The sequence below is a fragment of the Dermacentor variabilis genome, chromosome 4, assembly GCF_050947875.1.
Source record: "Dermacentor variabilis isolate Ectoservices chromosome 4, ASM5094787v1, whole genome shotgun sequence".
NCBI classification, from domain to species: Eukaryota; Metazoa; Arthropoda; class Arachnida; order Ixodida; family Ixodidae; genus Dermacentor; species Dermacentor variabilis.
The window spans coordinates 87540615-87565826 of NC_134571.1; the positions used below are offsets into that span (position 1 = coordinate 87540615).

The 25212-nt window shown below is 45.0% G+C and overlaps 1 protein-coding gene across 1 annotated transcript in view; it reads left to right on the forward strand.

The window, feature by feature from the left end:
- LOC142578266 (cell adhesion molecule Dscam1-like) overlaps positions 1 to 25212 on the forward strand; it is a 180878-nt gene that overhangs the window by 115187 nt on the left and 40479 nt on the right. Inside the window, exons 5-10 of the mRNA XM_075687667.1 lie at positions 4446 to 4601; positions 11087 to 11431; positions 14244 to 14591; positions 15000 to 15177; positions 16091 to 16320; positions 20125 to 20286. Of these exons, the coding sequence (XP_075543782.1) occupies positions 4446 to 4601; positions 11087 to 11431; positions 14244 to 14591; positions 15000 to 15177; positions 16091 to 16320; positions 20125 to 20286 (1419 nt within the window). The remainder of the gene's footprint in view (positions 1 to 4445; positions 4602 to 11086; positions 11432 to 14243; positions 14592 to 14999; positions 15178 to 16090; positions 16321 to 20124; positions 20287 to 25212) is intronic.

The window sequence follows — 25212 nt, forward strand, 5'->3', positions numbered from 1 at the left end:
AGTACACGAAACATTTCCTCAGTCGTCTTTACACATAGTTATCACTCATTAAATAATACAAGAGTCAACCTAACAGGGCGCGTAATGAGTACAAATTAGTTTATAGAATTAAACATGGTTTGATTGACCGGTAATTCCTTTCTATGTTCGACGATATTGTCGGTTACATCGTTAGCATATCACCAAGTCAGTGGTCGTTTAATCTTGCTACTCAGTAACAAATTAATTTAATGAGTAAAGGAAACCGCAGCCAACCTAGCAATAATTATCCTCTTGGAAATCGTAATCTGGGGTATTTAAACATAGACTGATGTAAGCCGGTGTTTGGGAGCGTGAAGAGTGTTATTTTTTTTTTTTCTCATAGAGGCACATGTATGCGCGTAATATTCTAGCATGCTTGTATAAGCTGGTTCCGCTCCTATGCAGCCTCTGATAAGTCAGTTTTGCTTCTTACTTGTGGTATCAGTAAAAGTTAATCACCAGTTAAAGCAACCTCACTCACCCCCCCCCCCCCCCCCCCCCGCAACGTTCGTTTTGAACTCAGGCTTGCGTAGGAAGCGTTAAATTATCAAGTAGTGTTCGAGAAGTTTGCATGGTAAGGTATAATTCTTCATATAATCTGGCGTCCGTATGTTTAGTTTAGTTATCTCAGTCAGGCTTGACAAAAGGGGAAATTAGTTTAACTCGGCAAACAGATTAGCCACAGGCAGAAAAAGAACGCGGGTTCTCTTCATTCAGAAGAAAGGCGCCTAAGTGCTCTGCTTGACCTGAATCTGCTTTTCCTCTTCAAATTACACCAGCAGAACCAATATTTGTGGAATGTATTATCAGCGCACTCAGAAGCTTTAGTGACGAATCCATTAGCTGAAAAGAGACTAACGAAACAGAAACCATTACTGCTTCTGCTCTTTTCTCTGTAACAGATTATTTCCATCTAGAGCATAAAGAACGGCAACTTATCTAACATAAAGTGCGCACGCGAAAGACGCATGTAAGCTCGAATGAGCGTATACCGTGTTTCTGGCCGTGTACCCCGCCCTGCACGCACACACACACACACACACACACACACACACACACAAACACACACACACACACACACACACACACACACACACACACACACACACACACACACACACACACACACACACACACACACACACACACACACACACACACACACACACACACACACACACACACACACACACACACACACACACACACACACACACACACACACACACACACACACACACACACACACACACACACACACACACACACACACACACACACACACACACACACACACACACACACACACACACACACACACACACACACACACAGACACACACACACACACACACACACACACGCACACACGCACACAGGCACGCGCGCACACACACACGCACGCACGCGCGCGCACACACACACACACACACACACACACACACACACACACACACACACACACACACACACACACACACACACACACACACACACACACACACACACACACACACACACACACACACACACACACACAAACACACACACACGCACACACACACACACACACGCACGCGCGCACACACACACACACACACACACACACACACACGCACGCACGCACACAACGATTTACGAGTAATCGATTGTGCATTTTGCACCTCCAATATGTCTCCCATATCTTTATTGTCTATCTGTGCATGGATGCTATGGCAAAAGAGCTCGCATAGTATCATATGATCTAGAGTAGGCAACCGCGTAGCAGCTCTGCGCTGAAGAATGAATAATCATGCTCCTTCACAAAACGATTATTCTTCGTGTTATCAATATACTGAATATTTTAGAATGAAACTATATGTCTGGCAAACAACGAATAACAATCACTTCGATGTTTTGCGGTTGCCTTCGTGAATGAAGTTTGACCTTCGTTTCAGCAGCCACCAGTCTCTCATACGCCCCTGAGAAGCTCATGATGCAAGAATATGGCGGTATGAGTGCAACGCAATACCACTCGTTCCAAGAGACACATACCATCGGCTCGATCAACATTCAAGCGAATGATGATCGTAGAAAATGTCGACGTTATCGTTGCCGTTGTAGTCATGTACCACAATCTAGGCGTGCAGTATGAATAAATAAATAAAATTCGCCTCGGCTATGCCTTAACATTACAGGCACCAAGAAGAAGGCACAAATTCGGGAAACAGGCAGCATTATTGCTACTACATAATATCGACTGTGATCGCTCAGACGTTTACACCGATGGGTCAGTGATACATTATAGTTCCGCAGCAGCAATATTTGTCCCAGTAAAATCTAGAGAGAAAAAATTCAGGACATCGCAGTTGACATCAACGACGGCTGTCGAGCTTGCAGCCCTGCGTGCATTAGTTCAGTTGATCAATCAAGAAACACCCCAGAAATGGCCCCCCCTCTCCTCCCTTTCAGAGTTTGTTCTCTGCATTACGCCGTGGACCTCACTAAAAACTTGTTGCAAGCACAAGAGAAATGTACCATAGGGCAGTTTAGAAAGGACATGACATTGTCTTTGAATGGCTGCCAAGTCATTGTGGAATCGTTAGAAACGAGCAAACAGACGCAGTCGATCGATCTTCACATGGCAGCGGCGACTGCGTAGCTATCCCGCTTTGAAGCACAGACGCCGCGGAAAAGCTTCGTGTGCTTGTTCGTGAACTTACGTTGGCCCACTGGAAACGGGCAGACATTACAAACCAGCGCCTTTATTCCCTGGACTTTCATTTGGAGCTCTGGCTTCCGCGCGGCTTGCCACGACCGGAAGTAGCTCTCATTTTTCATTGCAAACATCACTGATTTGTAGGCTCCGGCTTGAAGTAACTTTTACTAACGCTTACTCATACCTGATCGGAATGGCTACAAGTTCAGAATGTGAAACCTGCGGGCGTAAAGAGACCATTGTGCCCTTTCTGTGGGATTGTTGTCGTTTCAATGCGCAAATAAAAGTCGTCAGCACCACGCTCGACGAAATTTACAACCGTACCCTTACGGAAGCTAGATTTCTTGGACCCTCGTCCCAGCCGGCTTCAGCCCAAACTACTTTAAAATCGCTAGCGCCCCTTTTTTAAAAGCAAAGGGACAGGTCAAAAAGCTATAATATGTGTGAACTGAGGCAGATTTCCCATACTTACTGCCCTTACCCTATACCACTGTGCAGAGTAGCAAACCGGAGACTTAATCTGGTTAACGTCTCTGCCTTTCACCTCTTGTTTTATCTCTGTCTTCGATGTTATCCACTGGTAACCCAGGTAAAATATTATGCAGATCTAACGTTATCTCGGAATCTAGATGGTGCGAAGCTAGTTTGAGTTGCCGAGGTAGGAGCAGTCGAGGAACACACGAGGGCAGCCGCGTTGCCTGTAGCTGTTAGCTTTTCCGATCCCGAGGACGAAGGTGATATATGATGCTCGTAGAAAGAAGAATATGTTGTGAGGTGTATGCACATAGAAGTACGACACATGTAATAAATATCACCAATTCTACGCGGCCCTTTTTTCACTTTGACACATTCATTCTGGGTAATTAGCCAAGAGTGGTCACGTACCCAGCGACACACAACTAGTTGCACGTACCCAGTGCGGAGTTGCTACTAAAGGCTTCATATTCCTTGTGTCATATCGGCACATCCGTTCTTGGGAATTGACCAAGAATGCGCAGATATCCTGTAGCACATGACCAGTGCCAAAATGGTATGTTCTGGCTTGTACCCAGTGATACATGCATAGTGATTTAAGTTCTCTACTATGCCAGATAGCAGCCAGCAGCAAGTTGTGTACTCAATAGCTCACGTTATCTATAAATACCCGCAAATATATCGGGCGGGGAATCATTGACGAATGGCAAACTCTGGGAAAAAACCACAGAGAGCTTCGCTTAAGAACCCACGATAAGTAGCCGGTATGTTACGACTGCCTTTACGTACTTCTCACAAGTACGTGCTTTGAAGAGCCTGTGCTAGGCCTACACGCGTACAATATACCGTAAAAGTGGTTCATTATATTTTTTATATGCGTGTGCCGATCTTGGGCGCATGAGTTTGTTAGCTTGTTTGGTGTATTTGTGTGCGTGTGCATGCGTGCGTGTGCGTACGTGGGCGTGTGTGTATATATATGGGTGTGTGTTTGCCCAACATGTGCAACTTCATAAAATTAATTTGTTCAAATGGCACAAAATGATCCTCTTTGTGCTCATTAGATATATAGCTCAAGAGGGACTAAATAAGAGTAGCCACTACTTCTGCCTTCGGCCTCGTTTTTTCCAGGAACAAGTACATGTGGTTTTATTTCACGTTTCCATCAATGAAGCGGTTCATACGCCACAGTGCTGGTATTGATTCCGTTATTCAAAGTAGGCTCCTTCTCAATTTTTCCACCCTCATGGCGCAGGCCTGGACAGCCGCTATCTCATGCTACCCACTGGTGAGCTCATGGTGCGAAATACCGACAGTACAGACACGCAGCGTTCCTATCGCTGCCAGGTTCACAACAGACTCACTGGAGAGGGCCACTTGAGCAGCAGCGCGGGAAAAATTATCGTAACAGGTAAGCAGGAATTTACCGTACTGCACGCGTGCTTATTGGCGCGAGCACAGGCAATGACTGCCAACAATTCTCGCCTAACGAAAGCGGTTTTGAGAGTAGCCGACTCACAGGGTGAAAGGTACTTGAAGTTATAGATTATGGGCCTTGAGGTCATACCGTTGGCACCACCTGTCGAAACGACTTGAAGTTGAACAAATTATTATGAATTCGCGTTAATGAAATGTAGGCGTACAAACGTGGACACCAGAAGGAACGAAAAGTGCCACACAAACGCCCAATATCAGCTGAAATGTCACACGATGTCGGAAAATTGGGAAGACACCGTAGCGTTCTCATGAGACTGCGCAGCTAAATTCTGTCTCTGCCGTGGTGGTGGTGCGACTCAGGTACAGTTGAGCTTAGACTGGCGATAGGAGCCGACAATTTCTCCGCGTTAGCGTCTCTTTTATTGTGACTGAAATACATGCTATTTGTCAAACAGCTCAGTCTGTCTCAGAAACGTTAGAAAAAGTCGTGAAGCTTCCTTGCGGACTTCCTTCCTCACGTCCTTGCAGCCACTGGGCGAACTTTCTGTTTATAGACGGCGTTCGAGTTGCCCCGTTCGTCTTGTATTATGTCTGTGTCTGGACGCCTACCTCTTACTAACTGAAGCGCTTGGAAGCTCCGCCTTTGCGGCGGAAACCGGACACCGCATGGCAAAGCACCGTATAGGTAGACGACATCGCGCTTGAGCTCTGTGCTCTGCATCCGACCGCTGCACTGGTATGCAGTTCGCGTGAGCTTCGGGAGATTATGCTAAGGAATTAAATTGGTTCACTGATAAATCACTTGCGTCGCCACCATGGTGTAGTATTTAACCTGCTATAGCAGGCCGCAGGAATTAAGTGGCGGCGTTTTGAAAATTGATGCGCTCAATTTGATCAGCGGGAACGCAGTTTTGGAAATAGTGATTTTTGATGCAAAAAGCGTCGTATGGCTCATTGAGCGAAAAAAAACCGACGTTTATCTTCTGGATAAGCGGAAAACAGTACCTAAATTTCCTTTGACTACGACACGACGTCACGTCACAAGCGCACCTCGATGGAGCAAAGCAGGTGAAAGGGAACACCTGCTGCCATCATACCAAGCCAGGTGTTGCGTGAGGCGAGAGGGCATCGCTGCGACGCCACGTCACCCTAGGCTCTCGGTCGCCTGTGTTATCCGCGCAAGTTCTTGCCTGCGTTCTAATTGCGCCTCGGTAATTGCCATGAAGAAATTAATGTGCAATATTTACTGGATTTTTCGTAATAAATAGTAGATGTAAACATGAAATGGCTATCGGCAAAGCAGATTTGTTGGAGATGGTATATTAGCCACAACCTTAAGATGGGTTTACTGCATATTCGCAAGGGAACGCCCCGCCACATCGCACCGCACCACGCCATACCAGGCACTGGTTCACATGGACGCAACAGTCTCCTGTCACAGACATAACCTCATTGCAAGTGTCGTCGCGGTCAGACGGCCATTCGCGACCCGCCGGACGCTGTCGGCTTGGACGCTGCCGGCGCTACTCGCGCGCCTGACGCGTCCCGAAACTTGCGGGCGCTGGCGTTGAAAAGAGCACTCGGCGACAATCAAGTGCATAGTGCCCTGTATGACAAATTCCGGATGACAAAGTGCGTAGTGCCCTTTATGTGCCTTTTGAATGACCCTATTGCGTAATAAAGCGTACTAGAGGCTTGAGCGATTTTGTGAACATTAGCAACAACTCGGAATCAATATTTTTTGTAACTTGTTTCGGAAGTAACTAGCGTATGTCATGCTGTCTTGACTGGGCTGGACGGATGATCTCATTTTGTTCTCGCAAGTTGCCCGGGTGTTTCAGTTTGAGTGCCCGGATAACGGCTCTAGCTTCTCGCTCAAGGTCACTTGATGGTCGCCGACAACGGAAGCTAAAAGCATTTCATGCTTAAAAAGCAGAATAAAATGGGTGGGAACAACTTCAGTGGCAGCAAGTTTCGAACCTACAGCTCTACGCTCAGACGCCGAGTGTCTTACCCACTAGGCTAAACCAGTCCTTCCTAGTTAGCAAGCCTGTGCACTTTGATTTGTTATGTCATGATATACTTGGACTGACATTTCCATTGCCAAGCCCGGCATGATGAAAACACTGACATCAAAACAACCGTAGCTTGCTCAGGAACGCCGCCATTAGATTTTATGGCAGTCCGGCGACGTCGCATGAAGACACGGATCGAAGCCAAGCGTCTCAAAACACTCGCTTGCCCGCGAGGAGTTCGAGACCCGAAGGACCGCCCAGTGGCATTCAAGTGCATGTTAATGCTTTCGCATTCACAACTCGTCAGTGCTTAGGTGTCCTTGGACCGATTTTGCACCGCTGTTCACGGGGCTCGCTGCGCCATTGCCTGTCCGGAACAGTATGCGTAACTCCGCCTGCGGGGACAATGCGCCGCTTTGTAATACTTGAACGTCCACAGCAGTTACCTTTGGAACGATGCAGTCGGATGAACCGACGACTTTTTCTCAAATGCTGCAGGCGATTGTTGCGGCGATGCGAAGGACTCGCGCCCTGCATTTTGATTGGCTGAGCATACCAACGCTAACATACCGTTATCGTGACGGTTGTGCAGTTGCAGTGAAAACTCGCATGCACACACACACACACACACACACACACACACACACACACACACACACACACACACACACACACACACACACACACACACACACACACACACACACACACACACACACACACAGATATATATATATATATATATATATATATATATATATATATATATATATATATATATATATATATATATATTTGGCATGGAGGTTCGAGTGAGTACCGGTTTAGATTTAATTGCAGGGAGCATATTGCAGCATACGCCCTCGGAAAAATACTTTTTGGTGATTTTTATACTGTAAAGACGACTGATGACTTTTTAAGCGCGATAGGTTTCTTTTGTAACCGCTATATATTTCTCCTCGACAGGTCTTCAGGGAAACTTCAAATGCAGCACGTTAATGTGATGAACTAGTCCTTTCGCAGCCTTGAACGCACTATGCTTTTTGTGGACTTTATGCCCACCGCGTATCTCGCCTTCGCGTGATAATACAGCCGTTTGCAGATACGCATTCATGCTCAAAGCACCCGTCATACGAAGCCTGGACTTTTACATATCTTTTACTTTTATTTTTCCCTTTCATCAAACTTTAGAGGTTAACTATCCTTAGCTATATACGCGCTGCATGGTAATTGGCTAAAGTACATGTGTGCGCCGCAAGTCATCTATAAAACGCGCAACACGTGGGCTGAAACTTTGTGCCCAAAATAATATTAGTGGACGCATTTGCTCAAGTGGTAGTGCAAGAAAATTACCAAGCTAATATATATATATTTATATATGTAAGAAAGATCAAGCTCCGAAATGGCATGATATATCGGTAAATCACTACGTTTCACGTGTTCGTAGACAAACTTCTACTGCTATTGTAGACATGAAATCTGTAAACAAGTGAAAAGGCCATAGTGGAACAACAGAAAACACAGCTACCTGCGTAAGTTTTGAACACATTCTTAACCGCTTGAATACAGAGCGAGATAGCCGGTGATATACTGTACAGAATAATATACGTACAATAGAATTAATTTGTGACAGTCTACGTACTTGAGGTTTATGATGCAGCAGCATTTGACTGCTCCAGAAGTGTTGTATATGTGGCCATTTCAAAGAATGTTTACTGCATGCATTTTCTAACTTTGCTACGGAAGCATAGAATGTGCATAAAAAAAAATGAGAATGGCTTAGATCTCCTTCACTGCGATGGACGTTTAGTGTTTTCTTCTATTTAAGCCTAATTACTTTATAACTGCACAAACTTCAGTACTTCACAATATATTCTAATCCCAGCATTACACTTAGCTTACAATGTCATTTTATTGCTCCGTTCACAGATGCAAACATTAAAAATCGATTAAGTCGAAATGTTGTGGCAAATATCCCAGTTCCTAGCTGTACACAACTGCAGAGCCGAGAGCTCGGCTGCTCTCGAGGAACGTAGAAAAATGCCGTCTCACTAATTATTAACGTCGGTGAAATGTAGTCGCGCAAGCAGGAAGTGCACGAAGCTCATCTGCCTCTATAGTACGCGTTAGCAAATGATGCACCAGCTCACTGTTTACGCAGTGACATTACATGAAAATGACCGAGATTCTGTTTCTTTTAGCAACAACAACGAAGAAAAAGAAAGAAAACGATACATCCCTTCTCTCCACCTGATAAGGCGCTTATATAAAGCTGTATAAAGCAGAACGCAAGCATAAGTTATAACGTACGTTCCACGAAATTATAGTGCTTCGCTGAGTACGAAACGAATGAGAAACGACGTCACGCTTCGAGCTATTGCTTCCTAATGTCCTCTTAAAGGAACTGGGCTCGTAATTAGGCCCTGCATCCGTTCATTCTAAAAGAAGTAAAGCTCGAAGGTTAACGGGAAATGGGAGTTTAATGAGCGGTGGGTTGAGTTTCCTAAAACTGCCGATGCCACTACTATGCAGCCGTCTAGGTCTTCAAGCGCGGTCATTCAGCCAATGATTCGACGGTGCACCTAGCCACGTACTCCGCGGCTCGCGTTCCCTTCGAAAATTATTTAATTAACTCAAGCGCCAGCTTCCTCGTCGAGCACATTCAAATTTTCCGAGATGGATTATCTTTTATTCCGCTTTTGATTAATTTTTCATTGAGATTTTCATTTTTGTATCCGCATTATACTGTCAAGCCAAATTTTTTCATTGGCTCCTGAACAATTAAAGGTGTTTAGCTTCCGCAGCAGCGACCCTCATGAACGTGAAAAGCGTGCAGCCTATGCAGTTGGCCTTAATTTCGCAGTGCTTTAGAGAGGCTTAGGGACTGCTTTGATTGGTCAGTGGATTTATGTTTATTCAATTTTCTTTCTATGATTCAAAAGCATCGACCAGGCTAATTATTTACATTAGATCTATAATATTGCATTTAAACACCACTTTCTCTAAATACAATCCAGAAATGCGAGGCAGCAACGGAAAGCTATTAGCTCAGCTGCAGAAGAATGCTGGGTAATAGGTATCTAAGATGGAATTTCCCAATCAGGCATAGTGCTGAAAGAGGAAAACTGCACATTCGCGTATTTGAATGTGAGATGAGTTCAGTTCTTTTCTATCGCGGTATATTCTAGTTACAAGTTGGTGTTCAATGGAACATAAGTATAGTTATAGCGAACTCTCAGGACATCTTGATTTTTGTATCAAGAAAGTATCAACAATTAGTAATTAATTCTTTACAGAAAACAGGTCTCCGTGGCTTCATTACAATAATCTGCAATAGACGTAAAAAGAAGCCGTGATATGGTCGTAATATGTATTTGTGTTTAAATATGCATAATAAGGGAATTTATCTAAAGAATTGGTCGGTAAATTTAAAGAACCTAAGGCAAATTTCACCGTTTTTTTTAAGAAGCCTTCCTATTTCATCTTCCCCCCTCAAGTTGTGTAACGCGAGGGCAAGCTACCCAAGTAACACAGCAGGTGCTTAATGAGCAAGAAGAATAGGGGATACGACGAGCTTGGTAATTGTTAGTCACACCCATACCAAGAACCTGTCAATACAACAAGAGAGAGCAGAGAGAAATGAAGAATTGTGATGTTTAAGCAAAATGCAGGAATAAGGTAAAAGGAAATGAAAGTGGACGGACAGATAAATATATGCAATGCAATACATATATATACTATTTTCTGGTCACAGCACGTTTAACGAATGTTAATGAAGTTTTAAATTGTTTGATGTCAATAGTTATGTTATAAATGTTATATTCAGAATGTATAACTTATGTTAGTAACAGCTAGAATGTTCTTATTTTTTTCAGTGCTGTATTTATTTAGTTACTTGCTATATCGCAAACAGTTGATCCTTTTGGAATGTGTTTAAAATTTTGCTGTAATTTGTTTTGATGTTTTCTGTCTTATTAGTTGTATTTGGTTTTATTAGCAAGCTGCTACTTCTGCTGCTCCAGCGAGGTAAAGACCTTACTCTGGAGGTTTACGCCCTCCTTTTCCCTTACCTTGCGGGCAAATCTTGTATTTATTTTGCCTAAATAAAGATTCACCGCACCACACACACAAAAAAAGAAAAGTTGTCGCAGATGGAAGATGGACGCTCGCATTCCGCATTACGCCTCAGCAGTCGCGGTGTTATGGTTGACCGCAGCGGTCGCCCTCCCGCCGATATTCTCGTCTATTTGTGCATGCGCGCGAGATCGGCCGTGTGTTCCTTAGCTAGTCCCGCTCACTACACTAGTCCTAACACCGTCTGCTATCGTTAGCACAGTCCGTTAATGGCTCTTGCTAGCTGCCCTTGCCCAAGTGGTTGACACGTTGACGACACAGAATAAACGATCCCGCGTCGCCTGCCTTTCGGACTGCCTATTTCCCGCAGAGCCGCACAGCCTGCTGCCACCACGAATGGCCGAGTACCGTAGCTCGGTTCAAGTGGAGAAGGGAGAACGAGCCGTACTGCCGTGCCTTGCTCAGGGGCATCCGCCGCCAAGGAACCGTTGGTTCCGCGTCAGCGGTGCAGAGGACCAGCAAGAGGCGCTGGGACCAGGTTCTTCGGACGGTGTGGAAAGTGCCGTGCCAGTCGCGCTGTCTGAAACGGTGACACTCCTGCCGGGAGGCCCCCTGCTCTTGCGCGCAGCTGGCACGCAGGACAGTGGACGGTACCTCTGCGTGGCCAACAATTCAGCCGGCGAGGACAGGGCACACACAGACCTCCTCGTCTCTGGTGAGTGCGCACATCTGCACGCTTTGCAAGTGTCTTTATTGGAATCTTAACCGGAGAACTTGTGGGGCAAAATGGAGCGGGGAAAACAGTGCAAGAGGCGACGCAAAAAGCATTTCTACCACCCTCAGAAGAGCGTAAGGTGGTTTCAGACATGGGACTTTCTGATAAATTGTGAATGTACACTGTGTGACGTAGGACTATACGGTGACACTGCGTAAGACTAGGAACGCCTTTGCGGGCTGCGTGACGGTGCCCACAGAAAGAGTTCGTGTGTACGTGCGTGTGTGTGTTTAGGTTTTGCTTTTCTTTTTCTTTATCCTTTTCTCTCTCACCTATTGCATCCCCTTGTCCCTCCCCCAGTACAGGGTAGCCAACCGGAGATAATCTTAGGTTAACCTCCCTGTCTTTCCCTTGTCTTTCTCTCTCTCTCGTCGTCGCCTCGGTAATACTCAAGTAGTGCTGTTGCTGAGCAATTTCCTTATTTATCCGCTAATTTCTTCTCCCCCTTGGATGCGATAGCAAATTTTACGTATTGCAGTACATGAATCTTGTCACCATGGAGCCTCTCGCACTTCATATGCGCCCGAGGTGTGTAAATCACTTTTTTGTTTTGTTTTATGTGTGGTAGCAACTCATATTCCTCTTCGAACTGAATTGTGTCGTCTTCACTTAAGTCTCCCGATCCTCATTTGTCGAATCACGCAAGAAAAGAAATTACAGGTGTGCAGACGCAATGGCGTGCAGCGAAACCTCGGTGGGTAAAGCTGCTTTCACCAAGTGTTCGCTAGAGGGCGCCACAGTACGGTGCGGCCGCAAACGCGCAGGCTTCAACGAGGTCGCGCAGTGTATGCGCCTTGCTAGTGCAAGTTTGTAAACGTGTATGTAATGGGGAATGCAATATCTTAATGAGCTATAACACGGATATCAGTGGCAGTGTGTGAAACGGAGATTTGAGCGTGCTCACTCAAGTATACTTGCGGTCGCTTTTTACACGACTAGCTTTGCCTATTTTGTCTCGTCTTTCATTTTATCATTGAGTCCTTAGTAGACGGTTCAACTAGCTGTACGTCATTTGGACCAACCTTCCTGTATGACCTGATTATGTACAATCATCTTCTTCAGCCCAAATTCTACAACGCCAGCGTAGCACAGCTTTCTTTCCTATGGTGTGCCCTTTTTCTGTGAGTGCTCATTACCTTGCTTTCGAGGTTTCCGTACTCTCGAAACACTTCCCGTTCGTCCTCCATGAAGTTGAATAAAAATTTGCAGGATCCTTAACCTTCACCTTTATGAGTGGAACGCGATAGCATTCAAAGATCCGTGACTGCTTCACATGCTTCCCGGCAACTGGAGCGTAGGTAACCGTAATGTTTACCGGGAAACACTGGCCGCGAACGGTATTCACGAAGGCGAGCTTTGGGGTGGAAACGCGGCCTCTTGCGTGGGCTGCGACACGACGGAGGCGAGCGCCAGCTGGAGGTATTGCAAGGAATCGGGTGCGCCGCTCCGTGACCCCCAAGAAACCCGCGCGCCGGGGCGCGCAAATGGCGAACGCCGCGGCTGGTCTGTGAATGGTAGAAACGCTGGAAAAGGGGTTTCTTCAATTTTTTGCGTAGCAGAATTTAGTTTTTTCGTATAGTCAAATTACAACCCGAGAGCTATAATCTCTGTAGGTTGTGTGTAAGCCATAGTTTACAATCTTTCCACGTATTCTAGCTTGAGAAATTCAGTTAGTTCAGTAAATTCCTTGCGTCACATAAGGGCCTGGCTATGGGTGGTTTGAAAATCTTTTTGCTGAAACGATGCTTGACGACAACGCCAGATTTTCTGCGACACGGGCTCCTTAACGCTGCCGCGCTAATGTGTTGAATGTAAGTAACACTTTATAGCATGGCTCGAGAGCAGTAGTTTGCTTGCTATGTTGCCAAGTAATAACGTAAGTTTTGTGACTGAATACTATATAACACCTTCTTACTCTACAAGTAAACTTGCCCAGCCAAACCTTAAATATCCAGCTTACATTTGGCAGCACAGTGAATCAGCAGCAGTCGCGCCATTGAAGCCTTTGCTAATTTGTGCAATGCATATCTGATGCCATCCCATTGTTCTATTCGCGACGATTAACCGCTCGCACACAAAAAATACAATTGTTTTACCCAGTCTTTCCTCACTTTTTAATTCCTCAGTCTGCGATCGGTTGGGAATATTTCTTATTCTAACCAAGACTTAAGATTCATCCCTTCTCTCTTTTTTTGTGCACGTTGCCTTACGTTTCGATCCCAACTGTCCAAAGTGGTGTGTCTTCCTTCATACCTAGGTATTGCGATACACATTACGATTACCAACCGTAATTACCTTCTTGCCTTGACTTAAGAAAGAAGCACAAAAAAAATCTATATAGCTTTTCACCGTGGTGTTTTCTTTTGCTACTTGCTTTGTCGTTCCTTAGTTGATGGATTGCAGCTAATCGCTCTAGCCTCTTTTGCATACTGTCAGGCACAAAAATTTAAACGAAATGAGTATTACGACACATTCGGCATTCTTCTCTGTTGAGGCCTGACATTTTCCATTTCATGGATGACTGCGTGGGACTCACGAACTACCGAACATTGAAACTCTGAATTTGAGGCTATGTAGGTGGGCTTCGGCGATAACTCGGTTTTTTTTTTTTCGCAAACTTCGGGTCGCATAAACTTTTGCGAGCGATTGTCTTTCGAGCGATCGTTGTCCGTTAAGCCTCCAGGCCGACGTGTAGTCGGCGAAAAGCAACTTCGCCATTGGTGCATATCTCGTGAACGCTTATTGTGTGCAGTGCCCTTGTCCGCAAGAGTCGATCCGTCCGTGCAAGTAGTGGACGTCGGCAGGACCGCAAACTTAAGCTGCCGCGTGGCCGGGCATCCCGTGCACGGAGTCCTGTGGACCCACAACGGACGCACGATTACGCCCTCGTACACCTCGCGGCCGGCGTCTTCCTCCTCCGCTATGCGCGGCAGCGGAGAAGCCACCGTGAGCTCTGGAACCGCTTTATCGAGGATCGCGGTGCTATCTCGGGACACGCTTCACATCACCGGTGTGAACCGGCAGGACCGCGGCATGTACCAGTGTCTCGTCTACAACGACAGAGACTCGGCGCAAGGCTCAGGGCAACTTGTCATCGGAGGTGAGCGCATATTCGGAAGTACGCGTATGTCGTCACGTGACGGACTTCCTGCTGGGATTAAGTTAGTGGTGCTGTTATTTCTTAGCAACCTTCATGGGCTGTGACAACAGCAACTACAACAGCACTCTCTAATGAGATACTACATAAAGAGCACGCGAGATAATAATTTAATGACAATGAACGTACGAACAAAATGTGCGTAAAGAAAAAAAATAATAACAAGTTACAATTCCGGCCGTTTTCAGAGGGATGACAAACATTTTGCTGAATGGCGCCAGGGTGAAAATTCGTCGAGTACGTTTAAGCAAGAGACAACAACATAACTTCTTATAATGCTAAACACCCATGCGATCCCATCGTCACGCTTACGGTTACGCTGCCGCACTTTTGCTTCTTTGCGGCTCGCAGAGGACGCCCCCGTAATGGAGCACGTGTTCGCCGAACGCCAGGCGCGGCCTGGCGGCACCGTATCCCTCAGGTGCTCGGCTTCGGGAAATCCACTGCCGCAAGTTACGTGGTCTCTGGATGGTGGCCCCGTGCCCGAACACTACCACGTCCGGATAGGGGACTACGTCAGCGGTGAAAGGTAAGCGTTAGACGCCTTTTAATAACTACGTTGTGTTTGAGGGTTCTATTCCGTAAGCATATGCAGCGAGTACTTAAGGATATCCTGAGCTGGTCTACCCTGAAAAGTGGTACACGGTAAGTGCGGCAGCGCGAAAGAAGCCGTGGGAGCGTGACTCTGTTGTTAAGGCTATAAGTGGGGTTCAAAAGGCTTATCAAATTGGGTTACGTAAAAGAATTATACATAGTCGCAGCCGTACCGAGAGTGCATTTTCTCTTCTTCGACAGCTGCTCTTAACCATCAACTTCTCGAGGTTCTAACTTGCGATGTGACCTGCAACACCTTTTATATTGCCTCTCGTAGCGACTGTTACGCAACAGACGTGAGCCTTTAAAAGTGCACTAAAAACGTATGCCTTTATATTCAGCTTCGGTGATGCTATATCATTTCTATGAAGCGGTCATATTTCCCTCGTGCTCCAAGTACAGCTTTTTCGCCTTGATTGGCTGCGCACAGCAACAAGCTGACGGGATGATGAGGGACAGACGGCACAAGCACGAATTGCTGATTTTAATGCGGAAATCGTATGCATGCGGTGAAAGATAAAATGAAACAATGTATATAGTATATTGAGCAAAGCGAGTGTAGCTGATCACGTGTGTTGCCGGTTCCTTGTCTTGACACCTGTTTCGTCCTTTGGCTTGATTCATTCGTTCCTTCATTCATTCGCATGCTCTTAGGCGTTACAGAAGAAAGCTAGAGTGTAACAAACAATTCTTTGAGCAGGTAGTCCTTTCGCAAAATGCAGCTTATTACAGAAGTACTTTAACTGCAGCATATGTCAGGGGCTGCGGTGACGCGAGGAAGCGATTCTCTCTCTGTCTCTCTCTCTCTCTCTTTTGCATGCAACTTATATTTTTGTGGCATGCCGCAGACTGGTGCACAGCTACGTGAACCTGACCGGCGTGCGTGTGGAGGACGGCGGCCTCTACGCTTGCGCGGCCCGCAATGGGGTTGGCCGGGTGTCTCACTCGGCCAGGCTGAACGTGCTCGGAAGGCCCATGGTGCGACCCATGGCCAACGTGACGGCCCTAGCAGGACGCACCATGCGGCTGCATTGCGCCGTCGCCGGATATCCCATACAGAGCATCATCTGGCAGAAAGGCGAGTAAACTCACTCGCGGCATACAGCGGTCGCGTTCTTTTTTTTTTATTGCGATAAAGACTTGCCCTTAAGGCATAATTCTTGGAGCGTATATGTGTATTATATGTGTGCTGTGAGGCCTGTGTTGTGTATGAATTGAAGCAGTGTTTTGTGGAATCTGTTGTCATGTATCCAGCGGTCATAACCTCATAACCACCTCATAACCTTACTTGCGATTCCCATTTTATTTACTTATTTAAATACTTATTTACTTATTTACTTACTTACTTATTTTAAAATACCGCCATCATAAGCCATCGCAGCAGAGGGCGACGGGGGCACTGTTGCGGTTTTTGAGGGCGACAGAATTGGACAGGCGGCTGTAGCCTGAACAGATGTTGATAGAGCTGCAAGTGTCACTGTGCTGTGCGATGACAGTATTCGGTGACAGTGACCGATTGTGATTGCGTGTCTATGCTCCTTACTTTCCTTATCTCTACTTTGTTACCACTTTACCTCCCCCTCCCCTCTCTCCCCAGCGTAGGGTAGCCAACCTGATCTTTTTTCTCTGGTTAACCTCCCTGCCTTTCCCCTTTCCTCTCTCTCTCTCTCTCTCTCTCTCTTTCTCTCTCTCTCTCTCTCTCTCTCTCTCTCTCTCTCCATTTACATGCGAGAGTGATAGCACGGCCACGATTACCGGAGCGTCTTAATGCAAGCCCCTTCGCGAAAAGAAGAAAAAGAAATAGAAAAAAAACGGGCGAAAAAAAAAACGAAGAGCTTTCGCCTCGGGCTTGCTTACGCTGTCCAAATGTTACCCCCTCATTTCTCCAAGTAGCGGCTATTGCAAAAAACGAAGGGCATGCCATGCAACGTGCACGCAAATACGCGAGTTGCGCTGAGCTCATCGGCCCCTGCCGTTCGGTCTGTGTTCTCTCTCAGAAGTACGCAGTCACCCAAAGTGAACGCATATAACGATGCTGAGTGATTTAAATCGGTGCGGCCATCGACTACGATTCAGACGTCCCTGCATTTAAAAAAGGCTGATAATATTGTGCGTAATGCTTCACCACAATGCTTCTACTTATTCGCTGATGTTTTGCAGAAACATATTGGTTGCGCCAAGTTGCGAAAACGTAGGTGTGTTATCCGAATACATCAGAACAGCTGGCCAGGAGCTTAGATCCTAAATGCAATGTCTTATATGAACGTTGTGCATTGTTACCATCAATACGGGAAGAGAGAGTGATAGCATAATATTTACCAGAACATTTCTTTATGCATAATTACGTTAATATTCAAGAATCAGTAAAAAAGAAACAACGAAACAAAACTGGTTTTCATTTTTTATCTACCCGTGTAATTTGATATACTGCTAATCTGCCACGTCGAGTGACCTTCTTTTTTTCGATTACGACGTTGTGACCGCGTTCCATAAAATGGCAGAGGACAAAAAATAATAGAAAATGAAGAGGATCGTCACAAAGTACGGTCACTGAGTGATTGCGACCAACTCCTGTCATATGAAGACAATATTAGCGGTTATGTGTGTTGTTTCATTATACATCTACAAGCAGCTAGGAAAGGAAAACTTGCGCTTTGTGCTGTCTAAACGACTTAAACGACGCCACAAATACGTGAAGTTGATCATGAAATACTGTTGACTGAAAATTTCTCTATCTTTATTTCGATATTACAGAGGGGTCCTATACTATCCCCAAAGGCACCCTCCGCCTATATTTTTGTGTGATTAGCACTTTTTTTTCGTTTCGCGTAGAACCGTAAATCTTGGTGTACGGTCTTCGACCTTGTGTTTCGTCGTTGGTACTGCATGAACCCCTGACGTTTCGACAAGCCGGCCATCAGTGGGCCGAAAGATATCAGCACTCTGAGATATAAATACATGCTTAGAATTGTTTTGCAAAATGCAAAATACATAGAAAGAACAACTTCTAGCGGCACTGTTTACGAAAGTACCTCTGTTTCGATCGTGCGTGGATTAATCGACACACTATATCGATCTTTTACATCGACCAACCGGAGGGAAGTTCTAAGCGTAGTGAAGGTGAAAATCAATAAATATTCACATTCACGTAACACAGGAGGTGTTCACTCTCTGCACTCACTTGCTGCCAGAAATCTTCAGAAGTTAGAGCAAGGCATTTCAACGAAGAGTGGCTGATATTTGTGTTTTTTTACGTGAGAAGCTCGCTGCTCTGATGAGCTCTCAGGAAGCATTCTTGGTTTATCCGAAAACGCGTATTTAGTGATGTTCTATATAAATCTACTTGAATCTGACATTAACTTTTTTTTAGGCTTCTTTTCCTTTATTTAAACTCCAGTGGATCGCCCTTGCTTGTTCCGCTTTCTTTATAAAAAAAATGCATATCACTCAACTCACATATTTTGTATCCGACTGCAGGGAAAGCGTAGCAATATGTAAAAAAAAAGAAGAACAGAAAATTCCATGAGCGATCAAAAAGCTTGTTTCAAATTGTGTACACAAGCTTCAGCGTAAAAGCTATGTGTTCCATGACAAATTCGAAACACATACATTCACTTTACCTATCTCTAGTTCGAACAGAGGTAAAAAGTTCTCCGTGACACATAGCGCTGTAGTGCCTTTTCAGATGTATTTGTGGAAAGTGCAGAAAAAGCTTGCGGAAAAATGACAATATTAACCTGATTAATTAAAAAATAATCAGTTTCATGTTTCAGTTATTCACTTTAAGGCAAATGTTCTAATTGCGAAATGGAAGTCGAGCCGCAGTGAAGTCCTGTTTGCTTATCATAAATGCGAATACAAGGAGCGCCTTCTAGCTATTCGATTAAAGTGTGTTATGGTATGCATTGGTATTCATTGGTATAAAACATGTGTTAGCAGACATGGGGGACGGATGCCTCGTGTACTATGCCTATACAGTGCACTCTAAGAAAAGTTTACGCCCTTTGGAGTGCCCCTTCTGCCACACGACAACAATCGTCATCTGCCTGGATGCGTTTCCTTTCTTGAAAACGCCGCGCCCGCTACTTTCCTGTCGGGAATGCTATCATACCGATAACGCGCATGCCGTTCGTTACTGGAAAGTACCGGGATCGCAGCAGCGTTGAAGAAAGGAAACGCATCAAGGCAGATGACGATTATTGTTGTGTGGCAGAAGGGGTACTCCAAAGGGTGTAAAATTTTCTTAGAGTGTATGCTATGTGTAGGCGCACATGACGGCACTCTTTTTCGGTATGACTGTCGCAATCGGAACTTATATCCTAAAAATAATAAATAAAAAGGTAATTATTGAATATTTTTGATTACACACTCAGACGCTGGTATGTGAGGCGCAATGCCCATTTGCTCAAGTAATCGACCTATATATATATATATATATATATATGCAGTCATCGATGAGACATGCAGTTCCGATACGGCGGAAGGGATCGAAACGCAAAAACGCTTCGTGCACTGGGCGCGTGTTAATGAGCCACAGCTGTGGTAGAAAATAATTCGGAGTTACCACGGCTTCCCTCATAAACCACTGTGAAGTTTAGAGGCGTCAAACAGTACTTGTTTCTTTTGACTGGGATTGCCCGTGTAAGTTTCAGTCCGCGCAAATTACTCTACGAGACAGCTAGCAGCAACTTAAACTCGTAGCAGGCCACTAGCTTTGATTTAGAAACTATGCGTTGAGATGACGGAGTACGCCGCGATTGCACGAGGAAGAGTACACAAAGAACGTTCGTGCTTACTTTTCGGTCGAATCTTCGAAGTGAGCAGTTTTACTTCGCATTCGCCACCAACTCGTCTCCTTTCTTCTGCCCTCCTGCTCTCGCAGACGGCCGATCGCTGCCGCAAAACCACCGCCAGCACACCTTTCCCAACGGAAGCCTGATTGTGGCCGAGGTGCAGCGTAGCGTGGACAGCGGCTGGTACGCATGCGTGGCCCGGGATCCGCAAGGAAACACGGCCCGAGGACAGCTCGCCGTGCACGTCATGAGTGAGTTCGTGGCGCGAACACATACTTCTGCGCGACGTTTACCTCACAATTATCGTACCGACACTGGAGACGTTCATATCACGACGTTACGTGTTTAGCACATACCGTTGGGTCAAGACAAGCGACCGATTGCTTTACTCTTTCCGCCATGGTCCCTTCCAAATGATGATTTAGTAATAAAAACGATGCAAAAACATAGTTGATTTAAAAAAAAAAGATATTACTTCGTTAAGAAGAAGAAGAGCTGAGATCGAGACGGCAACTCAAGTGTTGGGTATTTGATCACTGCGACCCATAGACCCATCGCAACCCACATACCTTGCACGGTCACCCTTTCCGGAGAGGTATAACAGCAGCGGAAATAGGAACGCGCACCTAAGGCACAAGAATTCGCCCACAGTGCTACCGTCGTTTCTGGTTTCGGTACTACTATACCGGGTGTTATAGCAAACACTTTCAAAAATATTTAAAAATTGCTGTGGCCGGTAGCACAACTCTAGACCATGAGCTGGTCTACTAGAACATTAGTTGCACAAAATAAAGATATTGAAATACATAATCGACTAATTAACAATATTTCCCTAATTAGACTTTAAACTAGTTAGCTAACGGCACATATTGCAATTTAGAAATTCTAGCCGTGGAGTTAGAAAAGCGGATGCAGTTGTAAGGAAATCTCTGGATGACACCAGTTTTGAGATATTCATTCCAGAACTTTGCGGAGCGTTGTATTGGGGTTCCAGTTACTTTTGCGCTTCAATGCCTAAAAGGGCGTTTTGTTAAGGAATTGAGTGGAACAACAGCTGATTTTTAGCGCAATTATGACTATGCACACCTCGTAAATGCCATCATTCGCACAATTCTTTTCAAGTGCATATGCCATGCCGTATCACCCGCAAGAATTTGGATCTTGCAATATGTTCCATAACGTAATTATTTAGAACGTGAACTAGTGAATTTTTACTAACTAGTCGAGCATGCATCTAAATTTCCTGCGCAAGTAACGTCTGCCTCTTCGAGTAGACCAGCTCATGGACTTGAATCGTGCTATCTACCACGCGCAATTTGTAAAAAAATTTCGTGCTCGTCTCGCTTCCACTCTCTTTCTCTTTTTATCCCCCTTAACCCTTCCCCCCGTGCAGGATAGACAACCGGAAATACCTCTGGTTAACCTGCCTGCCTTTCTATGCATCCTTTTCTCTCTCTCTTCTAAAAAAATGAATGTGGTCGCCTGAACACCCTGTATGAGCCAAGCAGGCAACGAACCTAGAAGAAGAATCCGTCACCGTATCTTTGAGTGGCGCTGGCAAAAACGTTCAAGGCTAATTTTGCATGCATGCGCAGAATGCCCAAGAAAGTTGGCGGTCGGATGACTGCCGCTGTAGCCTGAAAGGAAAGCGCAGCAGACGCAATGCGGAAGGTGTCGGTTCAACTCCCACCTGCGACTAGCACTCCTCGTTGAATCCACTTTCATTTCTTTTAAAAGTAAGACTAGACACTTATTTTTTTCCCGGAGCTTTCTGTGGCCTAATTGATTTGCTCATATTGTTGTAACTTGCAAAAACCGAAGCGCTCCTTGCCCCTTATTTTGCGCTCTCATCGGCTTCGCTACTAATGTGCATCTTAACGAAGTGGTCCCAGCGGGCCCACATAAAGACAGTTGTGAACTTCATGCCGCGAAGGATTTATGTTGATGTCAGTTTACCATTACTGAGGCTGGCGAGAACAGAGTTAAAGCAAAGTTCTCGTTGTGGAACGCTGAAAAGCACCACCAACAATGGACTGCACTAGGAAAAACCACCGAACTGCTTTCAATCAGTAATTTATCGTGAGCCTGTTCAATTGCAACTGCTCCTCATGAGAACGCCAAATTAGCCAGCGACACATCAAAGAAGAAATGCGAGGCCTCTGTGTTGAGAGCTTTGTGTTTTGTAGCACCAGGGCCTTTATCTGTATTACCTGCGCCAAGTTTCGAGATCTCGAAAGAAACTTGAGTCGTTTTTCAGCTGCCAGAGATATTAATTGTGTCATTTGTCAGAAGCTCTCACGTTCACAAAAAGAGAAAAAAAAACGGAAATAAGAAATCAATAAAGTTTTATGCTTTCTGGAAATATTTTTGTTACCTTCGCATTCTTTTTCTTTTTTCAATATTATTAGCAAAGGAGTGCTGCAAAACCTCATCATATGCGTTTGCTTCTTTTGTTTCTCTTTCTTTTTGCTTTGTAGACGTAACTTTTCTTCCTCTCGTATTTCTATTGTTCCTCCAGTTTATTGTCTGTTATGCCTATTTCCTTCGGGAGTCACTTGTCATCCCCGCAATGCTGCAAGATTATTCTAAGCGTGAAACGTACGCTAGTTTATCCCAGCGTCTACCCTTTCTTTTCTTTCTTTTTCTTTCTTACTTTACGAAGGGCGGGGGGTGGGGGGAGGCGGTTGCAGTGCGACAGCAAAATATCAAGTTACATAGAAAGAAACGCAAGCCTAGTGCATACGTTAGCTTTCAATTTCGCAAATGCAGGCGTGAAACCCAAGAGTGCACCAGAAAATGCTAAACAGGTTTGAAGAGAAGCAGTGCGGTTATCTGAGGCCCACCAGCACGAGCAACGAAACTGGATGATAAAAAAGGAATTGCGGTGAGCGAATCTCCATAAGAAAACAAAGCAGGCTGAATGCATTCCCGGGTGGCGTCTATGAGCTTTAACCGCAGCACTTTTGCAGGGTGCGTAAACTTAAGTGCCCCATGGTACTTTTGTTTTGGTGGAGGTAACTACGAGCTCTGTTTATATTACGTGTGCAGAAAGTTATTCAAAGCTGACGAGGACTAACTAAGCGCTAAAACTATCGAACGAGAGGAGTTTTCTTGGCACAGTATAAATAGACTGCGCGCGGAATGAGTCAGAAACTACGGGTGCTTTCAGACATCAAACTTCGCATTTAGAAAGTTGATATCGAGATGCCCGGTCGATTTGTTTTTATCCATGCGTCTCTTTACGCCTCTCTGTCGAGGTAGGAAATCGGGATTTCGCTACCCGGTAACAGCAGTGTTTATTTTGAGCTTCTCGCTGCGCATTACCCGTATTTCGGCTTTTCCTATATTTGCCGAGTTCCTGCTCTGTAATCTTTATTTTTTTTGTTGCTTGAAGGCCTTTCGGTTCGGAAATGGCCTGCAATAACTGTGAAATGTGTTGTAAATGTTACCGTTGATTATTTAATTATCTAATTTGCTACGGGCACGTTGCTTGGATCATAGCAGAACCCTTTGGGAAAAAAAGCATAGTCTCTTACTTATCCGACAGAGATTGTGGAACTAGGTGCGGAAGATTAAAGTTTACTTTTAAGCCTTAGAGTGCAGTCAATAATTCATGTAAATGATGTGCATTTCAACATCTTCACGAATATATACAGATTATAAACTCGTGCCTCCCAATCTGAAATGTGGCGCAATCGTTGTGGTGGTATGTTTTCATGAAAAACTAAATAAACAATAAAACTGCAAAAGTTACACTGCGCAGATATTGACTTCTAAGGGCAAATAAAATACGTTGCAAATTTCGGTTAGCTGCTTTGCTTCTCGTTCTTTTTAAAATTTTTAATGCATATATGCCTTATTACTGTAAGATTTCAAAGCAACCAAAACCAGACAGGTTAACAGAGAACGCTTTCAGTTAGCTTTACGGTCTGGAGAGAGTGAAAAGAAAAGAAACAAAAAAAGTAACGAGGGGAACAGAAACGGTATTAGCGTTAGAAGGAGGTACACGACGATCGAGTGTCTTCAACGATCGCAGAGTTAAGTATCGACGTGCGGTGTTAAGCAATGCAGCGCACTCGATGCTTTCTGAAGACTGACTATAAGTTTGTGTGACAGTGAGCGATAAAGAAAAGCACCGATTGCGCGCGCCTAAAGAAATAAGCGAATGATTCGAATCAACTTCACTCGTGGTTACATGCAACGCTACATTTTACTTGTTATTCAGCAGCTGCCCACCACATTAGCTTACAATTTGTGGAGGCACACTGCAACCCATTTGTGGAATGCAAAAAGGAAGGAAAGAGAAAGATGACTATGCTTTAACGATGGCTTTTTTTTGCCTATCACTAATGCAGCAACCAGCACACGAAACAAGCCTTATTCAGCATTTTCACCAGTGCACAATGTTCCGAAGCATTGGCCACATGCTCAGCAGCATACTGCAATAACCAGTGCGACAGCGTGGCCTTTTCGGCCATGGTTTTGCTTCAAGGTCCCAACAATGCCTTGCCCACTTGTGATTTATTTTCGCTGAGACAAGTTCTTACACTTACCTACACGGATAATTCATTACTAAGCTTAAATATTCTATCGGGTCTTAATTTTTAAGCATTTCAGGCAATACACAGCAACCTTCGCGGAACACACCCAATAGACTGCAACTGTCGTCTCCAGGGACTTAATCCTAGAGTGGAGCTGCAGACTACATCAAACTTCTCTAGCCGTGATGCAACTTCAATGCGCCGCCTTTGGTTAGGGATGACATTAACGAAAGCCTACTCAGCCTTTATTGAAACGTCAGGCAGCCATATATCTGTGACGCATGCAACTGTGAAAACACGATCGAACCCGTGTTGTGTTTTTGTGATCGCTATGCCATCCAACGCGATGTAGTTCGGAGTGTGTTGCACTGATTAGATAATAGACAAATTTTCATACACAAAGATTCTTAGACCATGACTTCACACGTCGCAGGCTTACAATGCGACGCAGGTATTGCTATGGCGTGTGAGATCGACTGGCCTCAGTGACAGACTGTAGGTTTGATAGGATGACCAACAGCACGTGTTCGCATTGCTAGTACCTTGCTCCCTCCCCCTCTTGTCTTTATTTTTATCCTTTTCCCTCCTTCACCTAGCGTAGGGTAGCAAACAAGACGCGTGTTTTGTTGACCTTTC